General features: G+C 36.7%; 1 protein-coding gene across 2 annotated transcripts in view; it reads left to right on the top strand.

The window, feature by feature from the left end:
* The window catches only part of SEMA3D (semaphorin 3D), a 202,989-nt gene that overhangs the window by 145,236 nt on the left and 39,077 nt on the right, over positions 1 to 18,676 (top strand). For both annotated transcript variants that reach the window (XM_044245928.1, XM_044245929.1), the window contains exons 9-11: positions 9,910 to 10,024; positions 11,208 to 11,277; positions 14,302 to 14,446. In XM_044245928.1, coding sequence (XP_044101863.1) covers positions 9,910 to 10,024; positions 11,208 to 11,277; positions 14,302 to 14,446 — 330 coding nt within the window. The remainder of the gene's footprint in view (positions 1 to 9,909; positions 10,025 to 11,207; positions 11,278 to 14,301; positions 14,447 to 18,676) is intronic.

Genomic DNA, 18,676 nt, shown 5'->3' with positions numbered 1-18,676 from the left:
GATCTCAGGGTCCTGGGATTGAGTCCAGTGTCAGGCTCCAGAGGGGAGTCTGCTTCTCCCTCTCCCCCATCCCTGCTCATGCTCTCTTTCTCTCTCACTTTCTCTCTCTCAAATAAATAAAACCTTAAAAAAAAAAAATCTTGAAAGAGCTTTGCTGTGATGGGAACATAACAAGTACGGGAAATTAACAGGATAGTGATTGTTTCCCCTTTAAAACATACGTGAAATTTCAAGTCATAAGAGGTCTTATCTTCCCCATTCGTATACTGACTGATACTGCAGATAGCGACATCATGATGTATATGAGAGACTGCAACAAGTTCCTGTCCTACTGGATCCTTGATGCATTTTAATTCTTCCCTATTACTGTCCCAGAAACATTAATACCTGCCTATAGACACAGACTCCTATATTCTTAGTAATTGTGATTTCCAGAACATAACCAGAGATGAGGGAAATTCACAAAGAGAGATCTTCTGGTATTTGATAGCAAAAACACCAAATATTGTGTAAGGGCATGAATTTTATACTTGGACATGTCGAATTTGAAGTGGCTCAGGGGTATGCTGCCAAAATAGCCAGTTGAAAATGGAAACCTGAGGCTTGGTGGTGTCTGGAATCATGAACTTGGAAATCACCAATGTACTGGTGGTTCTTGAAGTCATGGAGGTGTGCGAAATAGTGCAGGGAAATATGTAGTATGAGATCAGTGAGCAAGGACACAATCCCAGGGGACAACGATATTTAAGGGGAAAAACAAAACAAAATAAAACAAAAACAGAGGAAAATGCTATAAAGTCAATTGAGAAGAAATAGCTTGATAGTAGGTGGGGAACTCGTTGAGAGTGTCATGACAAAGGACAAAAGCTGTTTCAAGAAGAAAGCAATTGTCAGTAATATTGCACACCAAAAGGAAGTCAGATAAGATTGTTATTAAAAATCAGATATTCGATTTGGCAGTAAGGATATCACTAATATAGTTTGCTCGAATGATGAGAATATTCAATGTGGAAGCAGATAAAGCTTATGTCTCTGTTCTATGCCTTCCTAGCTCAGCTTTTTTTTTTTTTTAAAGATTTTATCTGTTTATTTGACACAGAGAGAGAAATCAAGTGCACAAGCAGGGGAAGCGGGAGAGGGAGAAGCAGTGGGGAGCCTGACAGTGGGCTAGATGCCAGGACCTTGGGATCATGACCCAAGCAGAGTGCAGAGGCTTAATTGACTGAGGCACCCAGGTCCCCCCAACTCAGCTTCTTGACTTAGGAAATGAGGGCACCCATCTCTTCCATGATGTTGTTACCAAGAAAGTGAAAGACTTAAATGAGATCATATGAATTTGGGTGTGGCAGATACTGAGGAAGGTGCTGGAAAACAAGAGTGACTGAACTAGGTCTCTATTTTCAAGCAGTCAACAATGTAGAAGATTGACATGTGCCGTGTCATACAACAGAGAGTTAAATGTCAAAAATCACGTACACACACACAACATATCACTCATACACACTCACACTTTTGGAGCCAGGTCAACAACTTTGCTTGGGAGCTCAAGAGTATGTTTATATTAGGGACAGGGGTTGGTTAGAGATAGGTCAGTTACTAAAGGTTAATGGGAAGAGATATTTAATTAGTTTCGATGTTTGAAGTTATGGTTATTATTTTGCCTTCATTTTTAGCAACATTTGTACTTGGAGGGTGGATCTTATTTCTCCATCTAGTCAAAAGGATTTGGAGACATGTCTGGTGAAAATTTTGTGGAGAATTTGAACAATGCAAACTTTAGACAAGAGACGTGGACAGGGAGAGACACTAAATGTAGTAAAGAAGCTGAATTAGAGTACATTTCATGACAACCTCAGGAGAGTAAGCACCTCCTTTCAATCACTTTCACACTCAGTATGTTTATCTTTGTATATGGCAGAACACATTTATTGATGAATAATTTTTCAATGGTATCCCTACTTGCCTACCAAACTTCTTACTCCCTTTTCCTCTTATTTAAAATAGGATGCTTAGCCTAGATGATTTCTAGAGCCTTGCCAGACTTTATAATTCTTTATTCTGTCATATAGCCAATATTTCAAGCACCAAATGGTGCACCTTACACCCTGGTCTGCTCTCATAAATGGTAAATTACACAGATCTCCATGGCGAGGTAATAAATGTTAACTGAAAGAACAGGTGAGACGGCCTGAAATAAACCTTCTGAATAGTCCTTTCAGATACTATTATTTATGTCTTTGTGGTGTTTATTACCACACGTGTGTGTGTGTGTGTGTGTGTGTGTGTGTGTGTGTCTCCCTTCAAGACTCACCCCGTAGGTTACAGTGTGGAAATACCAGTCTCTTCAGTGAGGCTTGCTTGCAACGTTTCGCCTCAAGGCTGTTTCCCATTACTTTGGGATTCTGTTCATTTTTGGAAGCATTGTCCATTAGCTTACTTATGCTCGCCCACTCTGGATTCCAGCTGTAGGTTATGCCAGTTCTCTTTTTTGTTTTGCAGTATTTCCTTTGGTCCATGCCAGGAATTCAGTTTGGATGGTCCTTTCACATAACTTGCCTGGGGGTCTCATTAATAGCCTTTTGCCTTGATTCCACTTGCATTGTTTACCTTGATATATGGTCCTTTTTGGACAATTACTGCCTTTGAAGATTTGTGTTTTTAGGCCGATGACACTTTCTGTATTTATTGATCTCTGCCGAGTTGTGGGGTTTTTTTGCTTACTTTTCAACGTGTCACTTTCAACCTAAATGAGAGATTTAGAGCCACAAGTTACAGATGTGCTTTTGCTTCACTTCCATCTGTTTTCCTGTCAGAAATTCCTAGGCCAGGATTTACACTGTTGGCTGTAGCTTTTTTTTTTTTTTTTTTTTTTTTTTAAATTTACCGAGCTCTGATCCTACCTGAGAAAAAAAAAACAGAAACAAAAAAAATGCTTATCATGCTTACATTTACTTAATTTTAACCTGTCAAATCTTAGAAACTGAACTTTTTAGTAGAGACTATTACCTAGTTCTACATTTCTAATAATCTTTACAAGTTCTTGCGGTAGTTAGAAAAATATGTTCTCCATTTTGATTCTCCAATAGCAAATCAAAAACAGTCATCTCTAAACTTGAGAGTCCCTTTTAGGGGAAAAAAAAAAAATTTATATATATATATATATATATATATATATATATATGTTGTCTTGAAAGCCTCTTCAGAATAGATCCCTTAAAAATCACTGTGCTTAATACCTGCCACACAAGTTTTTTTGTTTATTTTGTTCTTCTCCTCTCCCCTTTGTCTGAGATGTTTGAGTTTGCATAGCTTTGTTTCTTTTACCATTAAGGGATTTCAAGATTATTTGTAGATGAAATAGAAGACTCCTTACTTTCCTAGTTTGCTTTTATTTCTTAGTGGTCGTAACCTATTACTTTTTTTCCCCCATCTCAATGAAACAGCTAGATGAAACGTGGTTACCACACATTGCAGAGGAAGATCCGGGCTAAAAAGGAAAGCACAACGACATAGTTGTCTCATTTGATTCAGTCCTTGTAATTCACTGTCTTCCATTAGTTCATTTAATGTATTAAAAATGTCCTCATTTAAGCTCTGCTCTCAGTATAATACCATATTTTAGTCTATATGACATGCTTTCCTAATGAGGCTCTTGGAACCTCTTATTCCAGATCTTATTTTTTGTTTCTGTCACATCATGATTATAGTTTCCAGCTTCTAAATAGGCCATTCTGTGTCTGGATTATCCTTATCATTTTTATTTACGTACCCAGCCCCATACAGACCATGTGTATTAAGTTTACAAAGGTTCTAAAATCCGCCCCTGGAAATACGTGTGTGAAGCTCAAGGCAGTCCAGGGAGTACACTGGACAGTTGCTCTGAAAGGTCAGTTGCTGGGGTCTTAGCCCCAGTATTTCATGGTGGAATGGGTCTTCAGGTGATTCAGAGGCATATCTCAACACGAGACTGTTTAAAACTCACAAGCGATGGGGCGCCTGGGAGGCTCAGTGGGTTAAGGCCTCTGCCTTCGACTCAGGTCATGATCTCGGGGTCCTGGGATTGAGCCTCACATCGGGCTCTCTGCTCAGCAGGGAGCCTGCTTCCCCCTTCTCTCTCTCTGCCTGCCTCTCTGCCTACTTGTGATCTCTCTCTGTCAAATAAATAAATAAAATCTTAAAAAAAAAAAAAACTCACAAGGGATGGCTGTTATCATAAATGACAGATCAGATAAAGAATATGAATGCTGTATTGAAAAATACAAGAGGCATTACATTGCAAACACCAAAGTATTAAATTGCCCTAATCTTATACCGAATGCGTAAAAAGGGTCCATGGGAAATCTATGTGTTTATCTCAGTGGGGCAGTTTCAGTTATGGAAAAAAATACGTTTATTGATTTACAATATTGTAGTATTTAGATTACACTTCAAAAGAAACAGGTAGTATTAATTCAAACCAAAATCTCTGGGACTAAATGTCATTAAAAGCTAGAATTGTGGAGAAGTGTGCATAAAAGCTACACAGATGATAGTTTTCAGTGTTTGGGGGAATTCCATGCTCTTGCCCGCACGAGGATGCAGAAGAGCATTAAGCAAAAGAACTAATTTTAAGCAAAGAAGAATTTATGAACCAGTCTGACTCCTACATCAAACCTTTTTTCTTTTTCTTTTTCTTTTTTCTAAGTGCTGAAGATGTGCCATCCTTCAGTGTTTGTTGACTGGAAAAGCCTGTTGTCTTTCAACTTAAACTCATAAATATGGTTACAGATTTCTGAATGCTAATCTATATTTCAATGGAATACAACATGTTCACAGATGTCTTGTGATTTCGTTGATTTATAAAGTCTTCAGGCGTTAAGAGCATAGGAGCTAAAAGTCAATTCTTGTATTTTCCAAGAGCTTCTGTTTCCCAAGACATAGGTGAAAAGGATCATATTTATAAAGTGCTAAGAGATCCACAAAGAGGATGATGTATACAGATAAAACTGTGTTTAGCAGATGAACCCAGCATAGTGACCCAAAGGTCAAAAGACATACTCAATAAAAGTTCATGTGTGACAGTTTGTAGCTACTCCACATGTCTATGTAAGATTTATAAGCACTTGAATCTGCTGGGACAGTAGAAGCAAAATAGAATCACCATTAACCTGCCTTCTGACTGATCTACCCATCAGTAGCCTATGAGTGGAAATCATAGTATTTCATAATATGCAGCCATCACTGGAGCACCTGGCCCAGAGAGTTTATTTTCAAGCTGCTGAAGGATTCTAAATTGTGCTTTGTTTCATCTTCTGTCTTTTCTGTTTTTAAAATTAAGAACTGTCACAAACATATAAAAAGCCATAGAGAATAAGAAAACAGTCCCCCTCTGTGTTCACCCCCAACATGGAACCCATGTGGTCTCACTTGTTTACATTTAATTTCTTTGTTACTTTCATCTGCATCTTTGTGTAGAGAATGTCAAGGCTTTTGGCAATCTGACCACAAAGAAGCTGTGACAGAGTGGAGGCACAGAAGAGACCGTAACTAAAAGCTGCTGATTCTGACATCTCAATAATAAATCTATTGTGTTAGTGAGATAGTTGTGTTCTTTAGAACTTCACAAAAATAAGCAAGGAGGTGACAATTTAGTACAAAAGTGGTTACCTCCCTTTCAGCCCTCCTCAGGGCTTAAAGTTCTCAGGGGGGATTTTGTGGATTTGCAAACAAATCCAGGGACTGAGAGGTGGTCAAGTCAGTCAACTGACACTTCCCTTCCCTACAGGAGAAATACAACTCCTTGAGAATTGAACTTTGCCATTCCAGGTCATGCTTCTGGATGTCTCTAAGAGTTACTATCCAGTCATTAAATGCTTATAATCCATCCCTGAGAACTATTATCCCAGAAATTATACTTCTTTCCCTGCTGAGAGCAGGTGGCTTTCATCTTTGACCTGGATTTTTTTTTTTTTTGCTTGTTTTTTTATCATTTTATTCCTTGAGGGGCCAGGAAAGGGTGCTCGACGATTGGCAAGAACATTTAAAGATTCTTTTTGTTCAGAGAATTGCAATTTCCATTTGTCAGGTTAAATATATATATATATATATATATTTACTTTTTATATTATTTATATATATAATATACATATATAAAAATATATTTTAATTTTTATATAATTTATATATAATTTAATTTAATATATAAGTATATATAAATATATATTATTTATATATCTTTATATATAATTTGTATTTATATTTATATTTATAATATAATATTTTATATACACACACACACACACACAGGCTACAGTGTAAGTCCCTTTCCTGTCCAACAAATTTGAGCCTCGTAGAATAGTTAGAACTATTTCATGGTTTGTCTTGAATATGGATGATCACTGCAAATGGAAAAGGGGGACACTGTTTGAAAAGGGACATTTATTGTTGCTTTTATCTCATAAAATGTTTATAAGTGGATGTGATTGCTAATTTTTATGGAAGTAGTGATGTAGATACCAGATAGAGGAATGTTGTGGAGCAAATATTTGATATATCTGTTTATTCAATTTACAAAATAATTTGAGCAATGACTCTGCTAGGGGTAAAGCAGTAAACCAAACATAGTCCCTGGCATTAAATTCATGACAGTGGATATATTTCCTCATGTATATTGAATCAACACTATTTTTAGTATTTATTGCTAACTCGAAATGTGCAAATAAAGGCAATGAAAATGTTTAAATATTATAAATTTGTAAGTGCATTAAAATTGAAAGATTTTAACGAGAGCTTGGCTTAGTACGGGTAGGGCTTTGCTAAAATAAAAATACAAAAGACAGAACACTTATGAATGTAAAAATATATAAATCAAGGTTCATGAGAAAGATGAGAAGATATCTTACTTTTTATTTTTAAGTTTATTTATAAATCTCTTTCTTTCTGAGTGATTCCAGATAACATATTTTCTCCCTGGAATCCTACTAAACATTAAAACAGAATTCATCATTAATAGAAGGAAGCATCCGTGTTTTTGCCTATTCATATTAACATCTGGATTTATATTTATCAAATGATCTGGGGATGTTAGCAGTAAAAATAAAGGTCATATCTAGATAAGTCTGTCTTCATAGCTGCAGCCATCGTTCATCATCCAATAGCTAGCTTAAATATTGATTATTTTTATTATCGAGCAATGAATGATACTACAACAATAGAAGCACCGTATACAAAACATAAATTCAACAGCAAGTATAGACACATTGGTTTCTAGAGGGTTATTATATGAAATAGATCATGTATTCATTTTCTTTCATTTATTTGTAGTAATACTTTATATGAAATAGCATATTACTAAATGACATAAATATGCTCTGATCTGGTATGAAAGCCTTCCTGGATTGTCTCAAATTTTCTTTTATAACATTTTCCTCCACTATTTTCATTTATCCCAGTCTTCATCTAAACGAAATTTGTCCTGGTTCTCTGTACATGTTATAAAGTGTTCCATCTGTTGCCCTTTCCCCCTAGTTTCTAGCACCTAGAATATTTCCTGAAGAGTCCAACCTCTGCATATCTGAACTCAACTCTCACTTTAAGAACAATATTGAGTCTAACTCCACAGCAATGCCTGTTCTCCTTTTTTCCACTACAAAGACATTTCAGAGGAGACTTAACTCCTTTGGTATTTATCTATACTTTCAAAGGACATTTATCAATTTTATCTTGTATTTTTAGTTACTCACTAATCATCGAACATGTACTTACTAAACACCTGATAAGCAGGGTATTAGTGACATATGCACAGTAGGTGTTGGATGAAAGGAATTGGGAGTGCATTTGCTGAGAAGAATGAAAAATTATGAGAAAATCAACTAAATGTTCTTTTGCTTTGCTTTATCGCCACATGTCAGAAATTCTGAACAGTATCAGTGTCAAAATACTATTGCCAGAAAGGTCTTTTTTGGTCCAGTTTCCAAACAATCGCTGTATTTAACCATGGAGGTTCTCTTCTGTATCTGCCAGTCCACATGAACTCAGGGAGACATGTGTTCCAAGACGAAGTGCACACTGATTTGGATCATTTAAAATTTAAAACAGCGAGACACAGCGCAAACTGTGAGGCACAGTATTTTGTTTAAGTGCAAATCTTGGTTCCTATAGGAAATATTTTATTGAATTTGAATGTCTTTAAATTTGTTTTTTTTTCTTTTTATATTGTTATAAACCTAAAGAACAAATAAAGAACATAAAAATTATTACTTATGTCTACAGAGCTGTTGGTGAAAAGATTTCTGGTGTTTAGCAGAGGAGGATATAACATGGGATTCACAGGCGCTTGCATGGCTCAGTGGGTTAAGTGTCCGACTTGATTTGGGCTCAGGTCGTGATGTCAGGGTCGTGGCATGGAACGCTGGGTCTGAGTCTGTGCTCAGAGGGGATTCTGCTTGAGACTCTTTCCCGCCCTCTTCCTCTGTCCCTCTCCTCAGTGCACTCTCTCTCTGTCTCTCAAATACATAAATAAATCTTAAAGCAAAACAAAATAAAATGGGATTCATTCACTCTAGGTGCCCTGGTGCACCCAGGGTGTTAGGTGCTAAGGCTATAAAGAGAGCTCCAGCCTATGGTCTCAGGACCTCACTGTGTTCTGAGTGCTCCTACAAATCTATAGCCTTCTGAGATTTGCTTTGTTACTAAGATTATATCATCTGGAATTTGGGTTTCCATATCACCCAAGTTGATATGCAAAGGGATCTCTGTCTTCCCTCCCCTTCCCTTTCTTCCTCTCCCTTTCTTGAAGAATAGCAACTGTTTCTCCAACTTTGAATTCTCCTCTTTGGAGGAGCTCTTCAGATACTTTTCTCTAATTTCATATAATTTTCAGAGATAGAAGAAGCACAGGGAATACAGTTCCGAAATATTCAGAGTTAGTATTTCATAGTGAACTTTTATTAATTTTATAAAACATAAATTGCATGAAGGATAAAATTTTTTTTATAAAATTTACATTTAGATGTAAGTACATTAATGGAAATAGTGACTCCAGAAATAATTTTTGAAAGTTTGATTTAAGTACTTACAGTATTTGTGCCATGAAACAGTCTCATCTTACTTATTGAAAACATAGCAGATCTAGTCTGGTCAGATAACAAATTGTATGAATTTAGTGTTCATGGGAAACTATTAAATTAAAAATAAGAAACAGATCTTTTTATGGTGAGTTATTGAATTTGTTTTACTGAATTGATTTAAACGCATGGGCTTGGTAATTGTCTAAAGAACAATTTAATGTACTATTTCACAGTGAAAGAAAGTCTGAAAAGACATCAGTTAGCCTTTAAAACAAGATTGGTTTTATGTGTATGTTTATGTTGCCTTATTGCTTAATTAATAGGGCACTAATTTTGGAAAAAGACTATTTTTTAAGTCTATAGCATATTTCTAAAGGCTGTACATCACGATCTTTATCATGTATATAATACACAAGTCATTGCTGGGATTTATTGAATGTAAGTTTTCTACCCCTATGCTAAGCATGGTACACAAATTTTTCCCTTTAATCATCAAAATAATCAATTTCAAGACACTATTCATATTTTTTTCAGTGAGGAAACAGAAACTTGTAGAGTTAAGTAGCCTTTTGTAGGCCATGGAGCACAAAGTGGTAGAGGTGAGATTTGATTCCAGGACCCAGTCATTTCCTGGGTCGCCCTGCCAGCATCTCATTCAGGAGAGCCGTGTTGTACACACCCTAGTCATTCACCCATGACAAAAGCATGAATATGAAAGGACAAATCTGCCTTTTCCCTTATTTGAAGGGAAAAGTTCAAGGTTATTTGAAAGTTTAAGGCGTTAAACATGTAGACTCCCTGTCTTTGTAAACAATGATGTTAAATCTGTATCTTTACTATTTTCCTTTTTCTCCGCCCCCAGAACGATGTAGGAGGACAACGCAGCCTGATAAACAAATGGACGACTTTTCTTAAAGCCAGATTGGTTTGCTCTATTCCTGGAAATGATGGGGCAGACACTCATTTTGATGAGCTTCGTGAGTCACATGCTCCTTTTTTTTTTCTTAAAAATGAACTACTGCCTAATAAATTCAGCATTTCTTTTATTTAACCCCTCATGGAGCCCAGGACATCTTGCAGGAGTGTTATTACTAAATTCACACACACAAAGAACATAGAAGTGCTCTAGGTTTCAGAGCACGTTGTAATGAAGCAATTCCTCTCTTTGTAAGCATCCTCGTAGTTAGGAGGAAACAAAGCAGCAGCAAGAGACAAAAAGCTACCAGCAAAGGTTAACCAGAATCCATTCATTTTCCATGTAGCCTTTTACTTTGGGAGGCATGGCAGTCTGTAGGCAGCGAGAACTTGGGTTCTTTATTCTGAGGATGCCCTCTGCTGGAAAGCCCAGGAGACTGGGTGAACTCACTCCCTCCGACTTAAAAATAAGAATACTCAGAAGTGTTCAATGGGTCATTCTCTTGAATTTCCCCTCTTTACCCCTCTCAAAGCTAATTCTAGAAGGAATTTTTTCAGCTATATATAAAGGTAACATCTTCAGATCTTATCTTTTGAACTTGTTTTTTCTTGCTGTGTAAAAATGATGTTATCATTGAATGATTTTTGCCATACGGTATTTAAAGTATATATTCACTCTTCATGGCTGATTCCTCATGTGGTACATAAGCATGCTCACATCTTAAAAAACTTTTAATGGAGGTTGTTTACACATACTTTGGTATCAATACTGCATAACTATTTACAAAATACTGAGCAAGTATTTTGCAGGTAATTAACTTGTGTAGTGATTTTTATATTGCTAGCAAATAGATAATTGAATTATTAATAAGTTGACACAATTACAGGGCAAGACTTTTTTTTACATCGGAAGGTAAAAACACCCTATGTTTTTAGTTACTCTTCTGTCAGAAGTCACATACTTCTGACTGGGAATAGTCATGGAGATTATCAGCGAATCATCCCATTTATAGGTGATTGAAATAGACACCTAAGAGGCTTGATAACCAGTTCAGTGCCATATAGCTAGTGAGAAAAACGGTCTTTAACCCCTAATTTCTTATGTCATAATGTAACGACTTTCACTGTTATCTGAATTTTATACCTGTTAGAGTCTCAGAAGTACTGTATTCTTAAAGAAAAAGCAAATACGTAATACTAAAATATAAACATAAAATGAATTGTTATTTTTTCTTCCATTAATAGAGGATATTTACTTACTCCCCACAAGAGATGAAAGAAATCCTGTGGTCTATGGAGTCTTTACCACAACCAGGTAAGTTAAAAGCAAAACAAGGGGCGCCTGGGTGGCTCATTCATTAAGTGTCTGCCTTCTGCTCAGCTCATGATCCTGGAGTCCTGGGATCCAGCCCCACATCAGGCTTCCTGCTCATCAGGAGCCTGCTTCTCCCTCTCCCTCTCCCACTCCCCCTGCTTGTGTTCCCTCTCTGGCTGTCTCTGTCTGTCAAATAAATACAATCTTTTAAAAACAAAACAAAAACAACACTTGGAATTCTTCTATTGAATTGTAAGGCATATGTAAGGAAATACAGTTGTATTTTCCGGTCCCTTCCTTTTATGTGGAAAAAAAATACCCATTTTTCATTTTATTCTTTCACATAGTGTTTCCTAGAACTCTTTCAATATCAAAACATAAAATGTCTCTTTGTTCTTTTTATACCAGCAGAGTACTTCCGTATCCATTGCCACAATTCATTTAGCTAATTTCCTGTACATAGACATCTCTATTGTGTCAGGGCTTGGCCGTACGCATAACACATCAGGGACTAAACTTGTACATACGGCTCTTTCCCTATATGAAGTAAGCAAGTACATCTGCGAGTTAAATTCCCAGACTAAAGTTACAGGATGCAAAGGTGCCTGCATATACTCACCATAACAAATAGGTTAAGCTGTATGACATAGAAGTAGTATTACAGAAATACATGCCTCAGTCATGAGATGTGACACTCTTTGCTCTACTAACTTGGGCAAAGGACGTTTGTATGACTTGCGCCAAGAAGATGGGCCAACCAGTATTAAAAACGGGACTAGAACCAAAGGTGTTTTCTTAATTTTCCTGTGTTTTTGTCTTCTTTCCATGTAATACTGTCCTGCACTTGTCACTGAGACTCTGTGACTTCCTTAAAAGTTGTCCTAGCATCTCTGAAGCTTTCTCAAAGAATATATGGACCTTACATAATTTTACCTAATATTAATTTCATTTAATTCAGTAACTTACATTAGAACATGGGACAGCCTTCTTCCTGCTACACATTACTCCCTGCAACACCTTCTTTGAACTCCTTTTTTACTTTTCCCACAGCTCTGCTATCACTGTTGTTTATATTGACATTAGTATTGGAAGAATTGGCAGTATTGGTATTGGTATTAGGGAAATAGTCTCACTGCCTCCTTTCAAATAAATTATTAAAATAGTCTGCAGGCAAAGTATAATTTCTCTTCTGTGGGATTACCTTCATTCAGTTCACCTTACACCTTGTGCCAGTAGAGCTGGTTCAGATGACATCAGAAAACGAAATGCTTTGTGAAATTTTAAAATGAAAATAAAGAAGATACCCAAAGAATGCTGCTCTTTGGACTCCATTTTTCTGCAAATTCATATCTGAACTAAAAAGAGGCAGGAAAAGCAAGTGCCTGTAGTTACTCAAGTTAAGTATCTCAGCGTTAGTTCTCTTGGCATCTTTCCATTCCCAGAACTGTCTTTGAAGTCACTGTGTGTTCCAACACAAGGCATAGACATGTGCCAGGGAAATATAGCCCCAAGATAGTTATGTTTTTTCTCTTACCAAGTTTTCTGCCCACCCAGAGTGTGAAGTTACAAGTCAACCCTTTGTTCTTGGTGTACTTTATTATTCTATTTTTAATGCCGCCCCGAGGACCGAGGTAATATTGGGATGCAGTGTCCCACCCTTTGTCCTATGAGAAGATGTCATTAATCTGTGACAATAGAAACACCATAAAGCATGATGTATCATTCCTTTAAAATATCCTACACAGAGGATGTGATGTTTATGGAGGCATCACCGCCCTTCTTAGCAGAGTTTTCTCCCAGCTGCCTGTTTGCCCTCAGCTCCCAATGCTTCCCATTAATGTCATTCCAAGATTATATATATATTTTTAAAATTTTATTTACTTATTAGAGAGAGAGAGAGAAAGTGAGAGAGAGCATAAGAGCAGGGTGAGAAGCAGACTCCCTGCTGAGCAGGGAGCCGGATGCTGGGCTCCATCCCTGGACTCCGGGACTCCAGGACCATGACTTGAGCCTAAGGCAGACGCTTAGCTGACTGAGCCACCCAGGAGCCCTTCATTCCAAGAATATTAATGATTAAGTTTCCCATGCCAGAGAATCCTTGGCTTGCTTGTGTAGTGCTGAGATCTTATGTCTCTTAGATCATAAAGGGTGATCTCATTTTCATGAACAGAAATCACTGAAAATTTTAGATGCAGAGAAGATGTCTTTTATTTTCCAGAAATTAAAAAAAAAAGAAAAGAAAATGAAACATCTGAGGACAATGTTAACAGTTTTCATCACTAATTTACAAAAACTTGTGAAATTCCCATGGAGCTTTTCTGTCTGGATTACGTGTGCTCCCATCCTATGTAATTAAGATTAATTTTAAGTATCACATAAGTTACATACATAAATTCAAGAAGAAATTCAAAAATTCGGGGAGAAGCACAAAAGAATTTCAACACTTTTTCAAATTAATAGAAATTAGGAAATTATAAATGGCCAATATTTATGGACATTTACTCGCTTGAAGAAAACAGAAGTGAGATAATTATATACCTTAATTGTTCCTCTATAAAAAAAGTAGGTAATATAACTTTTTTATTTTATAAGTTCTTTAGAAGGCATTAAATGCTGCAAGAACTCCAAATAAATCTCAAAAGCATGTACATAAATTTGATACTCTTTTCTGCATATTTTCTTCTGTCCTCATTTTTCTAGGGAATCCTCATGTATCCATCAAGCGTCAGTGTAGATGGCCCCTTCTCTCTGAAAACATAACCAGACAGCCCTCTACTGGGGACCCATCTGTGTGTTTGCTTTGCTTGTTACTATAGGTATCTGTAATGTAACTGCTAGCACATTTTTTCAGGATGACTTTGTTGTAAGCTCCTTAAAGACGTCCACACATTCTGTCTGTAGCATCTCTCAGATGGAATGAGCTTCCCAAGTTTGTCCACACACCTGGTTATAATATGTGCTCAATAAATAAATGTACAGTGACGGACGTGCAGGGAGTGATTGGATCATGTTGCTTTTTTTCAGCTCCATCTTCAAAGGCTCAGCTGTTTGTGTGTACAGCATGGCTGACATTAGAGCAGTTTTCAATGGTCCCTATGCTCATAAGGAAAGTGCAGACCACCGTTGGGTGCAGTATGATGGAAGAATTCCTTACCCCCGACCTGGCACAGTATGTATCCAATTTCATAATCAAATTCTTTTCTGGAGCCCATATCCTCTTCCTAATTCTATTATAATAAACTATGCTATTCACCACAGCAACTTGTACTGTGGGTTTAAAAAATACCTATTATTTATTCACAGTGATGTATTAGCGTTTCCATCCTTCCCTGGAACTTGACAATTTTTTTTTTCTTTTGAGTAAGAGCTTTAACTTCTACAGGAAATAGTGGGTTGTATCATAAGGAGCAGGCGATGCTGAAAATATAGTGCTTGTTTGCAGTAAGTCTATAGAGTCAAGATGATTTATCTTGAATATATAGAATGACAAATATTCCAGGTTAAATGAAAATGCCAAATAAATATTTATTTCCCACATACAGCTCTATATGTAACTAGAGTCTTCAGGCCTTCATTTCTACTTTTCAAAGACTACATCAATTACAACGGTTCATTTATTTCTTTATTATGTGGCATCTGTAAAAAAAAAAAATCACTTTGCAGTGTAAAATCTGTATTTGCATTGTAAATGGAAGGTTTTTGTTTTGTTTTGTTTTCACTGATGTGATTATAAGTTTGTTATTTAAATATTTTAGGATGAGCTAATTGACCTAATAAAAAGGGATAAAGGCCCTTTTTTCCCACATATGTTTCATATGAGTATTTCCAACAGGAGATCTAAAGTAATTATCAAAATCTCTGTAAAAAATTGTTGACTTGGGGCACCCAGGTGGCTCAGTTGGTTAAGCAACTGCCTTCAGCTTGGGTCATGATCCTGGATTCCCAGGATGGAGTCCCACATCAGGCTCTCTGCTCAGCGGAGTCTGCTTCTCCCTCTCTCTCTCACTCTTTCTCTCAAATAAATAAATAAAATTTTAAAAAAAAATTGTTGACTTAATCCATCCAACTCTACTGAATTTTGTCTTTTCATATGTTTGCTCTTAAACAGGAAGCAGTTGGTGGCCAGACTTTGTGAATTCTCTTTTCATCTTCCTGTTACATAGGCTAATTAAATTTGGGAAACACACTTTACAACCATGTCTGTTTTCCCTTATGTAATTCCTCAATAGGAATACGTTTCAAGTATGTTTTCTGGACTGATTATAAGGCGATCACAGTTCTGTGGAAAAAGGATTTTTTTGCCAATAATATGATTTTCAGGATTCACTTACAAATTTTTTATTTAAATTCAATTTAATTAACATGTACTGTTTTATTAGTTTCAGAGGTAGAATTTAGTGATTGTCAGTTACATATAACACCTAGTGCTCATTATATCATGTGCCCTCCTTAATGCCCATTACCCAGTTACCCCATCTCCCCACTCACTGCCCCTCCAGCAACCCTCAGTTTGTTTCCTATAGCCAAGAGCCTCTTATAATTTGTCTTCCTCTCTGTTTTCACCTTTTAAAATTTTACCTTCCCTTCCCCTGTGTTCATCTATTTGTTTCTTGAATTCCACATGTGAGTGAAATCATATGGTATTTGTCTTTCTCTGACTGACTTTTTTCGCTTAGCATAATACTCTCTAGTTCTATCCATATCCTTGTGAATGGCAAGATTTCATTCTTTTTGAAGGCTGAGTAGTATTCCATATTAGATATATAGAGATAGATAGATAGATAGATAGATAGATATCACGTCTTCTTTACGGTTAGGATGTACAGGTACTCTTCTAAAGGTTTTACAAATCTTAACTTCATAATGATTCTAAGAGACAAGTGCTATTGTCATTAATGCCATTTTACAGATGAGCCATGTCCAACACAGAGAGGTGCAGTAACTTGCCCAAGGTCACAGAACTAATGAGTAGTGCTCCTGAGTTTTAAATCCAGATACTCTGGCAGCAGAGTCCAAGGTCTTAGTCTTGTAGTATGACATTATGTTAAAATTTTTTTATGTTAAAATATGTTTATTCCCCCCTTTGATAGAATAGAATACCTTTTACTGAATGTATATTCTATATAAATGTATACTGAACTATAGTGTACTATAGTATATTCTATAGTGTAATATATATAATGATTATATTATATAGTATATTATATATGAGTATATGTAGAATTTCAGTTTATATTATATATATATTTGGGGCTTTTTGAGGAAGATAGTTAAAATTCGGAGGGAACTCTAGTTGGGGAAATTTCACCATATTAGGATTATGGGGTTAAATATCATAGATCATCACATTCAGAGCTGCTTCTACATGAGTTTATTTTGGAAAATACTATGCCCATTCAGGCCACTAAAAAAAAAAAAATTCAGTCATCTAGATGTTATTGGAGAATTTGGGACTGAAACTATCTATTACAGAAAATGGTTTTTTGGGGGTTGGAGGGACAGTAGAAGAAGGAGTGAGAGAATCATAAGCAGGCTCCATGCTGGGCTCGATCTCATGACCTTGAGATCATGACCTGAGCCAAAATCAAGAGTGGGACCCTTAATCAACTGAGCCACACAGGCACCCCTGAGAAAACGATTTACATGTGTATATACACACACACATATATATGTATATGTATATAAGTGTATGTATATATATATATACACACACTAAAACATTGAAATTAATCACGAAAATGGTCATATGCTAATGCATCCAGATTGCATATTTTTTCCAGTTACAGTGTAGGTTAGAGGTGCATCCAAGGGACCTGTCACCACTTCTCTCCTCCTGCCTGAAGAGCTGTGAAATGCCATAGGAGGCTTGAAGATGAATCATGTGCCAGGGAGCCCTTGTGGCTCAGCGGTTAAGCGTCGGACTCTTGGTTTCTCTCAGGTCATGATCTCAGGGTCATGAGATTGAGTGGAGCATCAGGCTCTGTGCTCAACATGGAATCTGCTTGTCCCTTTCCCTCTGTTCCTCCTTCTACCTCTCTCTCTCTCTTGAATAAATAAAATCTTTAAAAAAAAAAAAAAGGAAAGACAAATCACATGTCCCGGTACTCTCCTCCTAAGAGCGTAGCCACTTCCTTGAAATCTGAATCAGCGACTTTTCCCCACCATGAGTAATGCATAAGTCAGCAAGGAGAGCTTTTCATCAATGAGAAAAGAAGCGTCCCATCACAGTAAACACACCAGTTTTTGCTACTTAGTTCTCAAAGTATACTGTTTACACTGTACATATTTTCTTAGAATTCAGAATTTATCCAGGAAATAGGCTGGATCCACACGACCATAGAGATGCCTCACCTTTCTTTTTTTCTCTTTGAAAATTAAGAAAAGGAAAAATATCAGGCCCAAGAAAGTGTCATTTAACAGAATCATTTCTTTAGGTTTTCTAAACATCAGTATTTCTCAAGAAATTCCTATACTTTTTTACATGTGTAAGTACACTCAAATCTGTAACTAAGGTTTGATAATTATGCCTCGTAACTAGAGATAGTTCCCAACTGATGAAGGTTTGACTTCTGATTTTTAGACTTCATGATGGTGTGGAAACGAACATATTCCGTAGAAACCATACCTAGAATTTTCACTTTTGATCTTTTCCTGGGCTGGTTATATATAGTGCGGGAATCTGGTGAGGCTGGGCACGGCACCAAGCCACAGCTTCCAGCTGGTCACACACACAATGGTGTAAGTCACCATTGTGACTTACAATGGTCACACTATTGTAAGCTAGACAATCCATGCACTTAAAATCATTCTATTTTTCACTTTAGTACAGTATTCGATACATTACATGAGATACTCAACACTTTATTATAAAGTAGGCTTTGTGTTAGAGGAGTTAGCCCAACTGTAGACTAAGAATGTAAGTGTTCTATGCACGGTTAAGTTAGGCTAGGCTAAGCGATCACGTTGACCAGGTTAGGGGTAATGAGTGCACTTGGGACCTACAATATTTTCAACTTAGAACGGGTTTATTGGGACGTAACCCCACTGTAAGTGTAGGAAGATCTGTAAACCTTTCATAGCCCCAACTAGGGCCAGTATTTTTAGTGGAGACAGAAAAAGAGTCCAGAAAAACAGCAGCAGAATACCATTCACTTTGATCACGAAGATTATGTCCTCTTTATAGAATTTAGAGACACAAAAACGACTATTCTAGTTGCTGTCAGAAGTTGTTTATTTTGCTTTACACTTTCAGTTAAACATAGGGGTCTTTCTTGTTCTGAAGTGGTAAGACGGGGATTAAATTTAACTCTACCTGAAACTCCGAATCAAATGCCGTTAACCTCCGCTCCACTCTACCTTCAAGGAGATCAAAGTGAGTAAAGAAACAGATTGTTTCCCC

Source organism: Neovison vison, chromosome 4 (assembly GCF_020171115.1).
Source record: "Neovison vison isolate M4711 chromosome 4, ASM_NN_V1, whole genome shotgun sequence".
NCBI lineage: Eukaryota > Metazoa > Chordata > Mammalia > Carnivora > Mustelidae > Neogale > Neogale vison.
Note: the sequence above shows the minus strand (reverse complement) of the source record. Positions and strands in the feature narration are given on the sequence as shown.